The sequence below is a fragment of the Herpailurus yagouaroundi genome, unplaced genomic scaffold, assembly GCF_014898765.1.
Source record: "Herpailurus yagouaroundi ecotype Mexico unplaced genomic scaffold, PumYag 29, whole genome shotgun sequence".
Taxonomy (NCBI): Eukaryota; Metazoa; Chordata; class Mammalia; order Carnivora; family Felidae; genus Herpailurus; species Herpailurus yagouaroundi.
Genome location: NW_024412377.1, coordinates 36,517,678 through 36,538,115, shown reverse-complemented (window position 1 = coordinate 36,538,115; position 20,438 = coordinate 36,517,678). Strand labels below are relative to the sequence as shown.

The 20,438-nt window shown below is 35.8% G+C and overlaps 1 protein-coding gene across 1 annotated transcript in view; it reads left to right on the top strand.

Annotated features, from left to right (window-relative positions):
• The window catches only part of HCN1 (hyperpolarization activated cyclic nucleotide gated potassium channel 1), a 394,718-nt gene that overhangs the window by 35,382 nt on the left and 338,898 nt on the right, over nucleotides 1-20,438 (top strand). Inside the window, exon 2 of the mRNA XM_040496732.1 lies at nucleotides 13,364-13,787. Coding sequence (XP_040352666.1) covers nucleotides 13,364-13,787 — 424 coding nt within the window. The remainder of the gene's footprint in view (nucleotides 1-13,363; nucleotides 13,788-20,438) is intronic.

Genomic DNA, 20,438 nt, shown 5'->3' with positions numbered 1-20,438 from the left:
TTTATTTATTTATTTATTTATTTATATTTGGACAACAATTACAACTCTAAGCAAAGGCAGTATGTTGACTAAGGAAATAGTTTTACTCAAATCCTAAATCCCTTTTCCACATCACCCACCTAAAAAGATACTTTGGAAATGCCACAGCTTGACCTTGGATTAGGCTTTATACATTCTGAGGTTTGTGTGTCACAGAGGTTCAGAGGAAAAAGAGGAATGACTGTGGCTCAGAGACTTCACGATTATGCTAAAGTGGGTTGTACTGCTGGAGGACGCAGAAGCTAAGGAAGAGGAGAAAGGGATGAAGTGTATTCCAAACTCTTTCAGGGAGCAGTTGTGCAGAAGAAATTAAGAAAAGGAGATGCAAAGGACAAGTAATTAGATTAGCCTGTCTAAAGCTCCGTGAGCAGGTTGAGAATTAGTGAGAGAAAAGGTCAGAAATATTGGGTAGGAATATAAATTAAGATGTTTACATCGATTTTAAATTGCCAACAGTTTGGCATGATTTAATTCTCATGAACATATTCTGTAGGTTGATACTTCTCTTGTAATATTTTGTGATTCTGTAACACCCTACGGGTTTTGAAATAATGACCTTTTAGTTGGTAATCTCAAAAGGCAACAAAATAATTATTTCAAGTATTGTTCTCTTTGACACATATATAAGATCAGTTCTTGGGTCCTCCCCCCCCCCCAATTATCTCTCTGGTACCTAGAAAACCCAGAAATTTTATTTCCTCACAAGTTTTCTGTTTTTGTTATTTGTTTTCTTAGCTGTTGAAGAAGCTAAACACACAGCCTGTCACTTACCTGAGGGTGAAGGCGTTTCTTTTAAAAATGAACTGAAATGTACAAAACAGAAAACCTCTTGTAGGATTTAATAAATTTATAATTAGCTTTAAAATTTCAGGGGCACCTGGGGTGGTTCAATCTGTTAAACGACCAGCTCTTGATTTTGGCTAGGGTCATGACCTTGTGGTTCCTTGGACCAGGTCCTGCATAGGGCTCTGTGCTGACAGCACAGAGCCTGCTTGGTATCCTCTTTCTCTCTGTCTTTCTCTCTCTCTCTCTCTCTCTCTCTCCCTCTGCCCCTCCCCCACTCACACTTTCTCTGTCTCAAAATGAATAAACATTAAAAAAAATTAAAATTTCCTGCAGGGCAATGGGCTACATAAAAAAGCACATATAAGACCTGCCTATTAATAGGATTCAGTTATCTATGGAGCAACGTCCTATTTTGGATATATGGTCTGTTAACGCAAATAAACAAAACAAACAAAAAAACCCACAACGTTTAATAATGTCACTGAATGAAGAAGGAAGGGATGAAAGAAAAGATGCCAAACATATTTCAAGTGAAAGCTATGCAGAAACACACATATAGGGGAGCAGAAGTGATGTGGAGCGCATATTCATTTGATTCATCTGTAGGTGACTGAAAATTGTTCCTACTGGCAGGTCTGCTTAAAATATGCCCGGATATTTGTGTGACTTACCCAGACAATTAAAGAAACTTGGTCCTCAATTCTTAAATATTCCACAGTAAATGGTACTCTGCCCACATACCCTTGGTACTTGTTACAAACCTGGGAACATATGTTCCTGGTGGAAGCATGTACTTGACGAATCACCCAGTCTGCCCCTCAGATAATATGCAGCTGCCAGTGGGTAAAAACCTCAATGTAATTTAAGTATGAAATAAAATCTTTATTATTGTTTCAGGGAAAAATCATAGGCCAAATGGAAGTAATATTTCTATTTATCTGTATAGAACCTAAAATCTAGGACATGAATAATTTTCAACTTCAAAAGTCTTTTGTTAAAAATAAGTAGATACTGATGATTTTTTAAAGTATTTTCAGGGAAATATAATAGTGTAAAATCTATAACTATAAGCGGAATATAACATTAAAGTTTTTTAATGTTTATTTATTTATTTTGAGAGAGAGAGAGCATGAGCTGGGAAGGGGCAGAGAGAGAGGCAGAGAGAATCTCAAGCAGGCTGTGGTCTAACAGCACATGGGCCCAAACTCACGACCTGTGAGATCATAACCTGAACCAAAATCAAGAGTTGGAGGCTCAACCAACGGAGCCATCCAGGCACCCCTAAGAATGTAACATTTTTAATTGAGCTTTTATTTGATTACATTCTTGGCTGTGCTTGATCGATCCTTCATTTTAACTGGGAAAACAAGGTTTTAAAATATATGAAGAGAAAATACTCGATGTAGCCTTGGATTTGTTTTATAATGGAACAGCTAAAGCATTAACTAAAACGTAAATGCACCACCAGACCTTATAGATTTCATGATATTCAGTCCCTTTAACTCTACATTGTGTCTGTTTCTCTTGGTATTCCTAGTGGTAACCTAGAAATTAGGATTGTTTTTAATACTCAGTGAATATGTGTGGCATTGTGCACACCCATACAAGATTTTGTAGTTGTGTAAGTATCAATTACTGATTTTGAAATCCTGCCCAGTTCTTCTGTCCTTCCCCCAAGGAAGAGTTGATCATTCCCCTTGGTCTGCCCATCCTAGGATTGTTCTTTTTATGTCTATCATAGAACTTGTAATATTTTAGAAAATATTGGGGCGCCTGGGTGGCGCAGTCGGTTAAGCATCCGACTTCAGCCAGGTCACGATCTCGCAGTCCGGGAGTTCGAGCCCCGTGTCAGGCTCTGGGCTGATGGCTCGGAGCCTGGAGCCTGTTTCCGATTCTGTGTCTCCTTCTCTCTCTGCCCCTCATCCGTTTATGCTCTGTCTCTCTCTGTCCCAAAAATAAATAAACGTTGAAAAAAAAAAAAAAGAAAATATTGTTGTTTATCTTTCCTAGACCTTCTTTTCTTGAGGACTGGGGCTATGTCTAATTCTCTTTGGTGCTTAATGACAAGCCTAGGAAGCAGAATATATTTGTTGATAAATTAACGTTTGTGCCGTGAATAAAATGCAACCTCAGGACCTCCTCAGCAAATGCTTTCTGTAAATTTCTTTAATAGTAGTTTTTAAAATGGATGACCAATTGTTTTTCTCTTTTGGAAACCCAGAGTGCTTACCGTGTACTATTTATGAACATGTCTTAAACTTTGTCCTAGTCTTATTTAAGTACAAGTTTTCATTTTCCTATTAAGTTGGAAGTTCTTGAGTTTGTACATAATATGTGTTTGCCTTCTCAGAGTGCTAAGGACAATATCTACTGTGCAGAGGGTAGCCAGTACATATTTGTTGGAATGTAACCACCTGAATAAAATATTTGGTACTAAATTTGACTTTTTTTTTCCAAATGCTTTTTGCCTTTAGAGCATGTGAATTGATCTTGGTTTATACACTAGTGAGATATCTTTGCAGGCCAAGGCAGATTTTTTTGTTTTCATTTCAGATAGGTAACTGATAAGGACAGGTGCAAGTCTGGTTGTGCTGCCCTACTATGCTACAAAGTGTGGGAAAGTTTTGTGCTTGTTTAATATTACTCTTATATTCTTGAATCATTTATTCAAGCATCAAATATGGTGGAAGGTATATAAGGATGAAAGTTGGTCATAGGTTCAGAAGCAATTTTACTCATTTCCTGCCTACAAGAATTTAAGAACAGACCTTAGTTGGTTGGGTTTCAGTTTCCTCTTAAATTTAGATAATGCTGCCAACGTTTTATTTTGAGTATCAAATGAGACAGTGTTTACAAAGCGCCTATTATGAAATAAATGTTGGTCGCCTGGGTGGCTCAGTGGGTTAAGCATCCGACTCTTGATTTCGGTTTAGGTCATGATCTCACAGTGCATGGGTTTGAGCCCCAGGTTGGGCTGTGCACTGATGCCTGCTTGGGATTCTCTCTCCTTCTCTCTGCCTCTCCCCAACTTGTGCTTGCTCGCTCTCTCTCTCTCTCTCTCTCTCTCTCTCAAAATAGATAAACTTAAAAAAATTAAAAAGAAATAAATCTTACCTATACTTTATCGCCCTTATGTTGCTTTCTTTTTAAGTATTCAGTGAGGTGAATTATATGCAGAAATCAGGATCTTGAACACATTCAAAAACTTCCATAAGATGTAAGCATTTTTCAGACTTAAGGACACAATAATGTACTTTGATACTGATTTTGAACCTTCCATCACACCTTCAAGCTGCAGCAGTAATACAAAGGATCTGTGTGGCTTTGGCGGCTTAGGAATGAACAAAGAGGATAAAGGTTTTTTGAGATTTGCAGAGTAACAAACACAGGGGAAGTGACCTAAATTATCAGTGACGAGAAAGATAAACCGGACAATTCGAGAACAAGCAGTGTGGTGGGAAGATTGTGGCACGAATGAGGGAAGAATTATTCTGAAATTAAAACCTCCAACTTGAATAAACCTTTAAATTAGCTATGTATTCAGACGGGGAAGAAGTCAGTCATCTTCCTTCTCTGCAAAATTTCGCAGTGATTGGACCAAAGTATATCAGCAAATATAAAGCCCTTAGGAACTAATGGCCATTTAATTGAACTTTAAAATAAAGGTGTCCTCAATGTCTGTGTCATGGGACTATCTAGTGGTAAGGTTAGTTAATATGGAGTTTCTTTTAGTCCATCCTTGGAAATAGTTAAAAAAAAAGGATGTCAACTTAATGAATTTTACACTAGAGTGAATGGTGCTAGCACACATTTTGTTTGACATGACCACTCACAATATTTTTGCTTTCCTTAAAGGAATGAAATGCTGAGAGTCACAGTGGAGAATACAATTTTAAAAAATCACTTATGGTAAATTAAATAAGGCTAAGAAACTAAGGAGTAGTTTTAGATTAGACTGTTTTTAAAGAACTCTAAAATTAAGCACTAGGAGCTATTTTATATATTTTGTACTCATCTTTTACAAGTTAATGATTTTGATGTTTATGGAAAATCTATATGTCATCATAAAGGTAGAAAACTGCAGCATAAAACTACTTAATCTTTAAGGAGTTCTTTTCCATTCTGTGCCTTTTGATTAAAGCCATATAGACTTGCAGATATATATTTCATGCATGACAATTGGGAGTAAACAGGTGTTTTGATTCAGTGGAATGAAAATTGTGGCCTTCCTTTAAAGTAAATTTGAATGCCATAATGAAAATACCCTTGAATGATATCTTTCTTTCCGTTGTCTAAAACAAGAAAATTAGAAAAGTTGGAAAATATGCATCATAATTCTACCACTCAAGGATAAAATAAAAAAAAAGTTTATACCTGTTTAATTTCCAAACCATTTAAAGGAACAAATGATCATGTCTTTTAATTAAAATCTTATAATGGTGTAACAACCCCTTCTTAACATAAATGTGATTAATTTGGGTTTGATCATTGGGAAGTTGGAAGTATATCTACTGTTTGCTAGGCAATTTAAGTGTAAAGAAGATTGGCCTATAGTTTGGCTAGGAATAAGTTCAAGAGCAGTATTTTCAGACATCGCTTATTAAATGGTCTTTGCCAAATTATTATTGGTACCATATTTTGGTAAGATATTCACTGTTCATTTGTAGGAGCTCTCAAATGCTGGAAATCACATAGAAAAATTGAGATAGGAGTTAGAGGCAGGGAGGAGATGAACCCCACCTGGGCTGGGATTGGATAAAAGAGAGTAGTGGCATTAAATTTAGGTTGACCATTGCAGTAATAAGACTAAATGTGGAGGTTGAATTTGGATTTTAGGAAGAGGAAATCCCAGACATTTGTTAGGCAGTGGCAAAAAGAAAGAATCTGGAAAATAGTCTTTTTAAATTTAGCTAAGGACCATGTATGTACAAAAAAAGATAAGTTTCAAGATATAGATTTGGGATACACTAGAAGATTCTGGATGATTACATTTCATTTTGCATGCAATAGGAAAGCCTGGATATAAATAGAAAGTAATTTACTAGGGCAGGTAGAAACAGGAAAATTAGTAAGCAGAATAATGATATAATAACTTCATATAAAATGCTGGCAATGGAACAAAGAGGAAAGCTGCATATGAAAACTATTGTATTAGAAGGATGTAAGACTGGGCAAATGATCAAATGCCAGAGCTGGCTGACAGAGGAGTCAGGGATAATTTTTAAGTTTTATGCCTCGTGAGTGACGGAAAGGAAGAAGAGAGGAGGGTGGGGGATGGAAGAAGAAGCATTAGCAGAAGCAGCAGCAGCAGTGGTAGCTATGCTATAATAAACAGAAGTAAAAATATCAGGGGAATTATTTGGGGGCCATAAGGTTAATTGGTGTAGATTTCACCCTGTTGAGACGGCTGTTCCATTTGGACTATCATGAATATAGTTAGAAATCCATAACTCCATCTCAGAGGTTAAGGCCAGTGATGGATTTGAGAACCACTTATTTAACATATTAGTTACGTTGACCAATTATGTTCACGTATTAGCATTTGGGGGTTGATGTGACCAAAGGAGGGAGTAAATGGAGGGTTGAAAATCTGGGTGAGATGATCACATAGACTGCCTACTTTAATAGAGGAAGAAGAGGAGTCAGATAAAGGTTGAGGAAAATAAACTTCTGCTAATTTATAAGTACAAGTGAGAAACTACAAAAATGCAGAATCTGAGAAACTAAAGGTTTGAGAGAGTTTCAGGTAGGAGGAGTAAACAACACTGTAAAATGCAAGAGTAAATGTACCAATACAAGGCCATTAATGTTGGCAGTTAGAAGATTAACACACAAGGAGAAAATGCAGTTGCAGAAGGGGGAGGTAGAAAACCTGTTTACTTTTCCTGGATTGGTACAGATCTTACTACTTTGGTAGGGATTAAATGTCCATTCCATTAGCTCATTTTAATAAATAAGATTAGCTAAAACATATTGCACCTTCTACCCATCTCATATTCTCATTGGGTAAATTGCTATGTTTACTTGAAAACATCTAAATGTCTTCAAATATAGTTTAAGTTAGTTTTGTCCATATGTTAGGTTATTTTTTTCCACAGTTAGGATCTTAGGAATGTTTTACTGTGTTAAGAAAGCTAGTATATTTTTGCTTCAAATAGCCTGTATTTGAATTGTCTGTGTTTTCTGTGTTTTTCTGTGTATCTTCACTCCACACTGCCCATAGGCAATAATGTAGCCTTGCAGGATATCAAGGCATTAGAGCAAATAACAGGCTTGATTAAGAAAACTTCTTTTTTTTTATATTTTATTTTTATTTGAGAGACAGAGAGAGAGAGAGAGAGGGAGAGAGAGGGAGAGAGAGGGAGAGAACATACAAACAAGCAGGGGAGAAGGGCAGAGGGAAAGAGAGAATCTTAAGCAGGGCCCATGCTCAGCACAGCGCCCAATGCAGGGCTCAATCCCATGATCCAGGGATCATGACCAGAGCCAAAATCAAGAGTTGGATGTTCAACTGACTGAGCCACCCAGGTGCCCCAGAAAGACTCCTTTGCAAAGCTTAGGAAAGGCACATGTCCTATAAAGTATCAACCCCAATATGAGTATTCTGTAAGTAGTGAGATTTGTAAGGTGATGAAGGATGTCCGAGAACCCCTCAGATCAAAGTTCAGGTATTGGTTGCTGAGATTTGGCAGGGTGAATTGCCACTGATAGTACTATAAGAAGACAGTATTTATGATAAGGTACTTCATTTTTCAACAGATATATCCAAAAATGGGTGAAGGGGAGTGGGAATTATAAGCTTCCAGTTATGAAATGAGTAAGTCACCGGGATAAAAGGTGCAGTGTAGGGAGTGTAGTCAGTAGTATTGTAACAGCATGTTATGAGGCCAGATGGTAGCTGGGCTTGTGTTGAACACCGCATAACAGCAGATAGACTTGTTGAATCACTGTGTTGTATACCTAAAACTCATGTAACATTTTGTGTCAACTGTACCTCAGTTAAAAAAAAAAAAAAGATATGTATCTAATCCTCAGGCTATTGGACTTTTAAAAATTGAATCAGTTTTAAATAAAATTTGAAAAATAATTGCAAGGACTATATGTTGAATAAAATAAATCCAGCTGGATATTCATTTATTTAGATTGATAAATAATTTGGTTTAGAAACATGGCCAAGTTATGGTTCATATCTAAAAATGTAATTTTTAGGAATGAATCTTAAGTGAGAAATAGGACAGGTTTGTTACATAATTTGACTTCAACCGTAGGTGAAAGAGGAGCCACATATAAATCTGTTATCAAGGATTTAACCAGAAGTTCTTTCCTCCATTCCACTTACAAATATTTTATTCCAATGGGGGGGGGGGTGGGGAGAGAGTCTTTCATTCAATAGTTAGAGAGACAAATTTAAAGACAAGCACCTCGAGTAATGAAATACGGTAGTTTTAAAATTTTCTTTAAGGCCTTAAGTTAGAAATATTCGGCATCAGATTATTTCAACTACTACAGGTATTATAAAGGGGAAGGGAAGCCTGAAGGATGATGAGAAACTTTTGTTAGGGAAGTAGGGTTGTCTTTATTTACCACAAGCTTTAGAGGGATACAAGTGGGTAGAAAGAAAGAAAGAAGCATCACTGAATTTTGAATTCTTTAAAGTTTAATATCACAGATCAATCCTTATAATGCTGCTTTTTCTCCTCTAAAAATTCATGGGGAAAATGGATTCTTAACACAAAAAATAATTTCTCAGTGATAATTAAGCTTATAGCTATTAGTGATACATTAATTATGATTGAAATACTATTTTATTTTGTCTATTTTGTCTACTTTCAGTACAAGGTAAAAATGGTTACCTAGGTAATCAACTGTAATGGTCAAGACTTGTTTTCCAGTGAGTTCCCTCTCTGCTGGTTTTTCAGACAAACTTTCTATGTAACAGGTTCTGTACTCTACACTATGCATACATCAATGCATACAGTCTTCCTGCAGAGAAACTCAAGAGTAGTAGAAGAAGTTCAAGGCAGTTAAATACCCTTCCCAAACCTATGGAGCTAGTAGAACTAGGATTTGAACCCTACTCTGCCTTCAAAGTCCAACTAAGGGCTTTTATAAATGTTGTCTGTATAAAGCAGGGTGAATGGAAGCAATATACCAAATACAATACACCAAACCAAGAATCAAATCCAAAACTTCTTTGTTTTCAGGCTTTCTAGCCTCATAATATATTACTAATCTCTGTTTCCTTTTTAATTTGCCTTAATGTCTTCTATGTTATAAAAATCCTCAATTAGTAAAACTCCAGATTTGTAGAAATAATAAGTCAAGGAATTATTTGCTACATTAATTACTTTTTGTCTTATAAAAAGGATTACTTTAAATATCCCTACTGAAATGTATGTTTCCAGTCAAAATTCAATTAATTTATCTTCTTAGCATTTGTTATTCTATATACTGTCTACATTCACTGCAGAGGTTAAACAGAAGATAAAATACAGTTTTGAATTTCAGAGGACTTGTATCCATGAGCACTGTATAGAATTGTTGAATCACTATGTGGTACATCCGAAACAAATTGTATGTTAACTATCCTGGAATTAAATTGAAAACTTAATAAAATTAGAAAAAAAAAAGAACTTGAACCCAGTAGTGATGGAGGAAATAAAAACAAATAATTAGTAACAAAAGCAAAACTAAAATAAGCATACTGAAAATATATGTTGCTCTGGGGGTTAAAAAAAAACAACTAAGAAATTCAGTGTCAGAACAAGGCATGAAGGGTATGTAGAGTGCTAATGGGAAAAGGAATTAATAGAATGGAAGAAACTATCTATTGTACATGTACCTAGGTGAGCATGATGCCAAGGGAAGTGCATGTACTCTCTTGCTTAAGACATGAGGTTCTTGCCATAAAGTGTGAAAGAAAAGGCTGGGAGGGAAGGAAGATGCCTTGAAAACCATGCTGAGTTATTTTTACTTAAGAGAGTCGTTGATTTTTTTTTAATGTTTATTTATTTTTGAGAGAGAGACAGAGCACGAGCAGGGGAGGGGCAGAGAGCAAGGGAGACACAGAATCCGAAGCAGGCTCCAGTCTCTGAGCTGTCAGCACAGAGCCTGACGCAGGACTTGAACCCACGAACTGTGAGATCATGACCTGCGCTGAAGTTGGACACTTAACCAACTGAGCCACCCAGGCGCCCCAAGAGAGTCATTGATGGTTTTTGACCTGGCAAGTTATGTGTTAGATAAGTCGCTCTGGGACTGATGGGTAGAATTGACAAGATTCCGTAGACAGGAGGCTTGAGTTATTCTAAGCAAGCACTAGTTCTGCCCAAAGTAGATGACAATGGGAACAGAAAGAGGAATTGATAGGAAAGATTATTCCATACTAAGATGTATAGGACTCAGAAATTGAAAATTAAGGAAAAGACTGAGCCTGAGTATTCAAGAGATATTTCAGAGCAAAAAGTCAAGAAAAGAAACTTGTGGGCAGGTAGACAAGAGAGTCTCATGAGGTCACTTTTCAGAAGCATATTCTTTGCTAAAAAAACAGAAGTTATATCATACTTTTAGAGTGGGTGACAACTGTATTTTCCTTGGCTAGATAAGGAATGAATCCATGTTAACTCAAGAAAGTGTTATATTATGCAAAGTCTATAACAAGATCTGTGTTTATGTCTGTAAAATAGAGTCAGTGATACTTTAAAAGGAAATTATAAGGTTTAATAGAGCTTTATATTGATAATGAGATTCCTGATGGCTTCAGACCATATTAAGTACCACTAATAAAAAGCTATGGTGTGATAAAAATTATTGCTATAACAATACTAGATGGCACTTTATCCTCTTCATTTCTTCTATTGAGTAAGAGGGATAGAATGTGTTGTTTTTCTTTAAAAATATCTTCTGTCTTAATGAGAGAAATGCAAGAATGTCTGTAAAAGTGAGTGTCTTTCAGTGGGCTTCTGGGTGCTCCCCACAAAACTGGATTTCTTTTGGTAAGGAAAGGTAAATGAATACAAAGTAGGCCACCGGCATTGTGTACCACAGTTTGTTATATGCTAGGATATATGATGTGCATGTATTATTTCATTTGATCTGTATAGAAAACCCTGTTTCTATAATAATCTTCATTTTACAGATGAGAAGATTTAAGATGAGAGCATTTAAGTAACTTGTCTCCAAATTAAACAGCTGGTGAGAATTTCTAGTTGAAGATAGTTGCAGTGGGAATTGTAAAGGGCAAATGGATGAATACAACTTATACATAGATATAAGAACCAAACAGCCTTGGTGACTGATCAAGTGTGAGATTGAACAGATTTAAGGCCAGGAGTCTTCTAGGATTCCTCCGGGGTTTCTGGCTTGCAAATAAGGTATAGAGTTGTTCCATCCCCTGGCATAGGGGACATGTGAGAAATACATATGCAAGGAGAAGATGAGTTTGAGCATGTGCCTGCTGTAAGACATGAGTGTGAGATATGCACGGGGATAGACTTAATAGGCTGCTGATTATGAGGATTAGGAGGCTTACAAGACAGGAATGGACTAGGGGTGGAGCTTTGGAGTCATCAGTTATGAATTAATCATAAAGACATGGATGAGTGTGTGATATTGCTCAAAGAGCATGTGTAGAAGAGAAGATAAAAGAGCTACGCGTGACACCCAGCAGCCTTCAAGGGGAGGTTAGAGAGACAAGCTCACAGATGGGACTGATAAGAGTGTCCAGAAAAGTGAAAATCCTCAGGGTACACACAGTTTCATTTTAGAGTTCAATGTTCAATGATGTCACTTCTTTGGGAAATAGCTATTAAAATATTGCATCTCCTCTACATCTCTCCTTTGTCCTTGGTGTATTCAGTGGCACATTTTGCATTAAAAGAGTAGGAAAAAAAAAGAGAAAATATGTTATTGAAATTGACAGTGCATGATGTATGATTGGCGTGGGTATATGTATACTTGTCTATAAATGCGAGGATAAGTTTTGACACAAGACTGATGAAATCTTCAAACCGACAAGCATTTACTTTTACATAATCCTGGGGGTAGGGACAAGGGGAGAGAAGACCTATTACAGTTCTTTCTTGTACTACTTTTATCCCAAGAGTCAGGATGATAGTAACTATGAAAGGTATATGCAGTTGTATATCTTGCCAAAATGTAACCCAAATAGTCTAAGAAGGAGAAGTAATGTAAAATAAAGGTATCTTGGTTAACAGAAATTTCTGTCATAGAAATTTACATCATTTACACAACAAAACTGCCAGAAGAGGATACCTATGACCAGGATGATGTAACTCATATTTCTGGAGACTATTTCATGATGATAGGGTTGTGCTAGTTGATCTGCTTCTTCATGTTTATATGTATAGACTTGTAACAAATATGCAGTCTGTTCACTACAGGGTCAGTAGACTTTAAATAACCCTCGTGAAAATAACATTACAATCATCTTCAATGAATTCAATTACACTGTGTTAACCTGGAATAAAGTTCCTGGTTTCTTTCCAATTTTAATACAAGGTGAGATGAGAATGTTTCAAAAGGTAGCTAGTAATCACAAACATGTTGAAAATTAAATCAGAAATTTTAAGGAAGAAATATTTAGAAAAATAGAGGGGCTATATTTAAAGTATTTGTTCAATGAAACAGTGGTAAAAGTGCAAGTTTTAAGTAGATTCTAGTTTAAAATCTAGAGTAGTCTCGGGGCACCTGGGTAGTTGAGTCGGTTAAATGTCTGACTTCAGCTCAGGTCATGATCTCATGGTCTGTGAGTTTGAACTCTGTGTCGGGCTCTTTGCTGACAGCTCAGAGCCTGGAGCCTGTTTCAGATTCTGTGTCTCCCTCTCTCTTTGCCCCTCCTCCCACGCATGCTCTGTCTCTCTTACTCTCAAACATAAATAAAACATAAAATTTTTTTTAAAACCTAGAGTAGTCTGTTCAATTATTTTTAACCTCAGAACAAAATTGGTTTTTCTCATTTCAAACTAAAAAAGAAGGAAGCATAAATATTTGGAGTACTATGAAGCCATGGCTAGCCTAAAGTTTATGGTTGACCTAATCTGTACTCCTAAGATATAATTTATATTACCAGTATTGTTAGTATCTTACTGTTTGATTGATTGGTAATTTGACATGTAAAGTACTTCAAAGCATCTCTAAAGAGTCTTCCCCAAAATGATTTTTTTAAGGTAGATCTTGTTGTTTTATGCTTCTCCTTTATTCCCATGCATATTACTTGTTAAATATAGGGGAGGTTGTCTTTGTTCTTTTATCAGGTAAATGGAGGATTGAGTGTTCTTGAATTTATTTCTGTAATATTTTATATCAAATAATTTTTAGAATTCTATAAACAATGCATTGCTTTAGGAATATATTAATTAGATTTTAATTTGTAACCATTGAAGGAGTTACCATATTTACAGAACAAACACTTCATTCTTATACTCATTTATTTAACCATAAGTCATTAAATTTCTTTATGATGGGGCAAAGAATGGTTATTGTCTATTAAAATCTGATTTTTTTTTATTTGTTGTAGGTTTTATTGGGATTTAATAATGCTTATAATGATGGTTGGAAATCTGGTCATCATACCAGTTGGAATCACATTCTTTACAGAACAAACAACAACACCATGGATTATTTTCAATGTGGCATCAGATACAGTTTTCCTTTTGGACCTGATAATGAATTTTAGGACTGGCACTGTCAATGAAGACAGTTCTGAAATCATCCTGGACCCTAAAGTGATCAAGATGAATTATTTAAAAAGCTGGTTTGTGGTTGACTTCATCTCATCAATCCCAGTGGATTATATCTTTCTCATTGTAGAAAAAGGAATGGATTCAGAAGTTTACAAGACAGCCAGGGCACTTCGCATTGTGAGGTTTACAAAAATTCTCAGTCTCTTGCGTTTGTTGCGACTTTCAAGGTTAATTAGATACATACATCAGTGGGAAGAGGTAAGACATATCTTTTACTTTTTTCAAGCCACTATATCATGAGATTGTTAACTATCACTTTTAAGATGAACACCTGTACAATGTGTAATAAGTTTTATGAGATTCAAGAAGAAAAATTCTACTTATTCTTTTTGGTGCATAAGTGATGTATTTGTATCTTCAAAAGATATGGTCAAATACTGGATTTGAATCAACTGAAAAAAATAGTGATTATAAAACATTTGTTTTATGCCACTTAAGTCTCTTTAAAAACAAATCCCCTCTAATCAACAAATGTTTATCCTAACCAATGCAGTCCCTTCTCTACCATGGGAAGTTTCTTTTTATTTAGTATGAATACATCAAGTACCATCTTTGAACAAAGATGTGTAGGGTCTGATTGCTAATCTAGTTTGCATCATTAGTTCTGTGAGATAATCTGGTTTATATTTCATCTAACACTGAAATTTCAGAGAATTTGTGTTTGAAGAAAAAACTTTGAAAAAGTATTTCCAAGTTGTATATATAGAGACTAATTTCAGCATAATAATTTGCTCAGTGTTATGCTTTGCCTGTAATTAATTATTATAGTTTTGCCCTATTAATTCGTTTCAAAATACTGAAAAACAGGATACCCTGGGGAGAAATTATTACATAGAAAACACAAATAGTACAGTGCATAAATACAGTGAATCTGGCCAATGTTTTGCTGAAGAGGGCATCTGTTGTTCTTAGGCAGTGGGTGGGTCCTGAAAGGGCTCAGCCAACTGGAGTTTCCAAGGATCTGAGTTAAATGTGCCATCACTGAGCAAAGGAGTTTATGTCCCTAGTTCCAGAGTATGCATAATAACCTTTTTGACTTTATTTTCCTTCTAATTCTGCTTTTTTACATTAATTATAACCTGAATTTTACTGTTTGCATAAAAATGAGGGTCAAAAAAGCCCGGAGTCTCTAAACCAGAACTAATGACAACAGTATACTGGCAATAGATTACTTATTGCTTTACTCACTACCAAAATGCTTTTTAACATGTTTGGGAAGAATTATGTTTTGGAATTTAGGTTTAAACCAGTCATAGAATAGAAATTCTGTGAACATTCGCTCTGCTTTCTGTGAGACAGTAGCTGTGTTTTGTGTGTGCCTGTCAATGACATTTTGGTTCACAGGATTTCAGAAAATGACATACAATAATAAAACACTGTGTAAGACACTGCTGAAAGGCATAAAAATGGGTCATTCTTAAAATATGGATATGGATTATATTCAAAATCAAAAGAAGCACGTTTGAGAAATTGGATTCATCTTGTAATGTGTCTCTATATAGCACATTCCATCTAAAATGTAATAAATGTTTGGTTCTTAAAATCTGTTATACCAGTTTGAGATTAATATCAAATGAAGATGATTATTGATAATAATAGTTAATATTTATTGAGGGCTTATTATATGTCAAATGATATATTGTATTCTTTACATGGATTAGTTCCCTTTCCTAATTTTGGTAGCTTGCCCAGAAAACCGGAGTTGGTAAAAGCTGGAGCTGGGATTCTAACCTTCTAATCAGACCCCAGGGCAAATGCTTTTAACATTTTATAACATTATATAACAAAACTGTATAGTTTCTCACTATTACATGCATTCTTTCAATGATAAATACCTTAATATTCCACTGTTTTATAGATTGAATAAGAAATTGTAGGAAACTTTTCTTAACAAAGATTGTGTCTGTGCAACATTAGAGTTGAACATTTACCTCTTAAAACATGGTCACAAGCGTGTTTTGGTTTTTTTTAATGAATATCCTGTAAGAAGAAAAGTCACTGATATAAATAGCCAGGCAATTAAAAATACGTGGGCAATGTGACTATTTGCAGTGTCTTGTAGTTTTAACCCAATTACCCTAGGGAGTGGTAGCAGGATAAACAGATGGTGTCCTATCAGATAAAATGGCAGGCCACGCAGTCATAGAAGAGGACACTCCTTACACTGTTGCCCTCTGGTTCCTGGCAGTGGTGACAGGCACCTAGATCTGTGTAACATGATGGTGTTTTAAAGATGCCATGATATAATTCAGGGTCATCGGCTTTCTGCCATCATTACTATAAAATGCAATTTAATATGCACTTACAGAAATTTGGTAGCCAAACACATTGAGCCTAGAGTTGTGAGTTGGCAAGATCTTTCTTATAAATAAATGATCTTGATGATAAAATGAACCATAAGCTCATTTAAGTGAAGAATGTTTTCTTGATTATATGATGTATATGGAGAATCACATATATCAGTGATATTTAATGTCTGCTAGTAATACTGTTAAACAGGGAAGAAACAGGAATAATTAATCCAGAATTTGATACAAATTATTTCATCACCTACATGATTCAAACCAAAAGCAAAGAGAAACTTGAATGGTTCCAAAGTGGCGGATCTTTACCTGATTTTTATAAATGCCACTGGGATGTGTTTACATGTAGAACATACAACAAATAAATCCGAAGAATTTGCTCTGTGAGCATTTGGCATAAGACTGCAGAGGAAGATGTGAGTTCACCCACATGTCTTTGAGTTCTGAGTGTTTTAGTACCAAGCTGGCTAATGCTAAATTCAGCAAATTTGGGGAAGTAATGTGTGAAGTCTGGAAGCTGCCACTGTTCTAAATGAATCATTCCCAAGGAAAGTGGCTGCCTTCTATAGGAAACTGCTTCCATCTTCAATGATGCATTTTTTTTTCGGTCTGAATTAGTTCAACTGAAAAACAACAAGAAGTGCCAAAGCCAAATAAATTAGAGAAATATTGTGAATGAAATATAGAAACTTTAAAATTTAGCCCTTATGTTACTGTCATTACTAAAGTTGAATGTAGTGGCTAATGTAGAAGGAAAGAGGTGATTTGGCCAACTAATTTCTGAAATACTTGGTGTTAAGGAGTCAGGAGGGAAGTTGTTTTCACAAGGCAATTAGATCAATGGCTTTAGGATGCAAAAGTAGAGAGCTCTCTGATGCTATACTGAAACTTTACATATGCTAGGTGACATGAAAATCTGTAGCAATTTAGATAAATCAGGCCAGAACATTCCTTTTCCTGTGATCTCCAGAAAACCTAGCTGCATCTATCCCACTCTTGTATTTTGGTTGAAAAAAAAATCATCCCCTTAATTCATCATGTTGTTGTTCATGTTATATTTCCAGTAAAGAGGGACTCAAGCCTGGGTGTTATTTTGTAACCCATCACAGAAGAAGCCCATTTTCTGTGACCTAAAAGAAACAAAGTGAGGAAATCCCCCTCCCCCACCAAATAAAATGGCGCATTAGTAGCAATTTAGGACCATCCCAAACCCTGAAGAGATAAAAGGTAGATTAAGAGGTTAGGAACGGGAGTTTATTCAGTTAGCAAAGGTGAAGTGTTCTAGGATCCTTAAATCCTTCATTTGCTGATGTCAGTCACTTTATCAAAGAGGGATAACCCTTGATATTATTTGAGATTTAGGAAATACTAATTGAAAAGAGACATATTCTCTGTAATGGTTATCTTTTTTGTAGGATCGTATGTCACATAAAGCGTAAAATCTTCATGCACAATGTAAAAAAAGTGTTGGAAATGCATGACGCTTGTGTAATAAGTATGGCTTTGGAATACAGATGCATAATATTTTATTCTGTATTCCTTATCTCCTGTTCCCTCAATCTTCCTTGTGTAGATTTGAGACATGCCATAATTAAATAAATCCATTTTAGGCTGGAAGAGGGCTTATGGTTCTGATCTTCATATATGTCTGTAGCAATTCCAGATGAATAATGTCTACGGAACATTTAGATGCTCTTCTTGCAATCAATATTAGATTTTTATGTTAGCTTAGAGGTAGGTTTATATACGAAGTGTGTTTAACAACAGAGCATTAATAAGGAAATTTATTCCACAGGGAGCTGATGCAGACTGTGGTTTCTGTCTTTGGTTAATTTTAGCATTCTAATTGGTTTAGATTAGAAACTAACTCTTGCTATAAATTGCCTATCTATAATTACACAATACATACTCTAACTACTTTCATTTTTTAAGAAAACACATCGAATTCTAAGATTTGCTGTAAGCAAACACCAGTATTTTCCTACACTTACCCCCCAACTAAAAGTAAGAGAGACTCTATTGCCTATCACATCAAATCTGTGTTTCTTTGCTGTGCCTTCAAGGCTCTCCAGCAAACTGTTCCCCCATCTCACCACTGTCACTTCACATTTGTACCCAACAACTCTCTCCTGTTTGTGTTTTAGTTTTACAGTGCTTGCAGAGAATGGTTCTTTCTGCTTCTGCAGTTTTGCATGTGCCACACCTCAGATGTGGAAAGCTTTTTTCTTTTTTTCTATCATTCCTTTAAAAACTAGGCTGAAACTCATCTCCAGAAAATATTCGACCTGGAGGGACTGGGCTGTAATGGTCAGTGCCTTTAATTTGGGTTGTTTTACTGGCCCTTCTTGCATTTGTTCATGCAGATAGCTTCGTTGCTAATGCTTATTTATATGCATTTTCCTTTTCTTTTGCTGGGTATAGGCGTCTATAGGGAACAGTCCTTGTCAACTTTGCCTTTGACTCTCTTTGTACACTGGTACAGAGTTCTGAAAGGTTATCAGAGCATGCCTGTCCCCTAAATACATGGCAGTCCTCCATGTTCTAAATCCATTAAATAATTGCAAGGGAATATTCATTTTTTACTCCCAAGCAATTACTGAGTAGCTCCTATGTGCGATGCTGCATGAGAGAATTCAAAGCAGATCCCAGCTTTCCAGCTTTGTAGGAAAAACAGACATGTGAGCAAATAATCACAGATGGTGTGGTAAGTGGCAGAATAAAGGAGGGAGTGAACAACAGAGGGTTTTTTTTTTTTTTTTTTTTCACAAGAAGAGAGGCTCACAGTTATCTGAACTGAGTTTCAAAGCTGGAGTCTGAATTCCCAAGCTGACTGAATGGGAAAGGAAGGGCATTCCAGTGAGATCTGAGGGACAGGCAGCCTGGCTCAGACAGCAGTTCCATATCTCCAGAATCTAGGTTGTAAAGGGAGTGAGTTTGGAGCTATAGACATGAATTTGTGCTAATGATGGACCTAATAAGGTGTCATTGAGGCATTTAGGTAGAGGGGGTGCATTTTAGAGTGCTGCAGAATGAAGGGGATTAGAGGCCAGTGAGGATGGACTTAATAATACCAGTTAGGAGGGGCACCTGGGTGGCTCAGTAGGTTGAGTGACCTACTTCGGCTCAGGTCAAGATCTCACGGTTTGTGAGTTCGAGCCTCACATCGGGCTCTGTGCCAACAGCCCAGAGCCTGGAGCCTGCTTCTGATTCTGTGTCTCCCTCTCTCTCTGCCCCTCCCCCACTCGTGCTCTGTCTCTCCCTGTCTCAGAAATAAATAAACATTAAAATAATCATAATAATACCAGTTAGGAGACAAATGTATCACACATTTGCCTACATCTATACATCAAGTGTGCTATTTAGTTTTCTAGAGGGAGATTTAACTTTTACAAGTACTCTTGCCCTTGAAATGTTTGTAGCAATAGTAAAATATGAGATGATCTTATATGAAGTCTTTTTTAATGTTTTATAATTTCAGTGTCAATTATAATTGATATAATGAATATTATCATATATAATATATATATCGTATATTATATATAATGAATATTATCATATATATATTATATCACATATAATATATATAATGATATATAAATATATGTGCTATATTAGTATGTATAGCACATGTACTAATATTAATATTATTGATATAATTGTATTTGAGATTTGTATTTCGCATCACCAGAAACATGGTGATGTGAAATGAACCCTGTACTGGAAATTAGTATATGTAGGACTTCATTCAGATTGTGTGCCTTTCATTTTCTATTTAATCTAGGGAGAAGCCCTTACAGTGAGTGATTCATGCCTATAAACTTGATGGAAAGTTGTGAAGTTCAAACGAAATGAAATGCATGTATGTATGTGTGTATACGCACACACATATTCATAAGATTCATGATGCGATCTTTCTCACATTAACACATTTGCTGACATTGACATGATTATCTGTGTGTGGTGAGTTGCTTAATACTTTCTGCAGGCAAATATTGATTCTGCTAAAGACCACTAGGTGTCCTCTACTGGTTGTGTTACCTCAGGGTTCTATATTCTAAAAAAACAAAATTGTCTTCTTTGGCAATTGTTCACTTACACTCTCTTAAAATCACCTAATTCTTGGCTGTTTATGTCTAGGTAAAATAGATGACTATGGCTATTCATATATGCAAAAATAATTTCTCTTTCCCTATACTTTCTCCTCAGGTTAAACAAAGAGTTTATGTTCTTTCTCTAAGGAATTATTTTTATTCTGGGAGAATTGTTTTCAATTATTATACTGTGTATTTTCTAAGATGATATTTTAACAGATACCCTGGAGTTCTAAAGTACAATGTGAAAAGCTCTATTTGGGTATGAAATGTTGTGAGGCCAAGACAGTTAAGTAGAATTAACAAAGTATGCGTGGGTATATGTCTGTGTGTGAGAGGTGAGATACGTGATTTTATGAACGCTCTTTGTTAGTGCCCTACAGCACACCTGTATAATTCTGATGCTTTGGACATGGAATTCTCAGTTTCATGAAAAACAAGATCATATTTGAAAT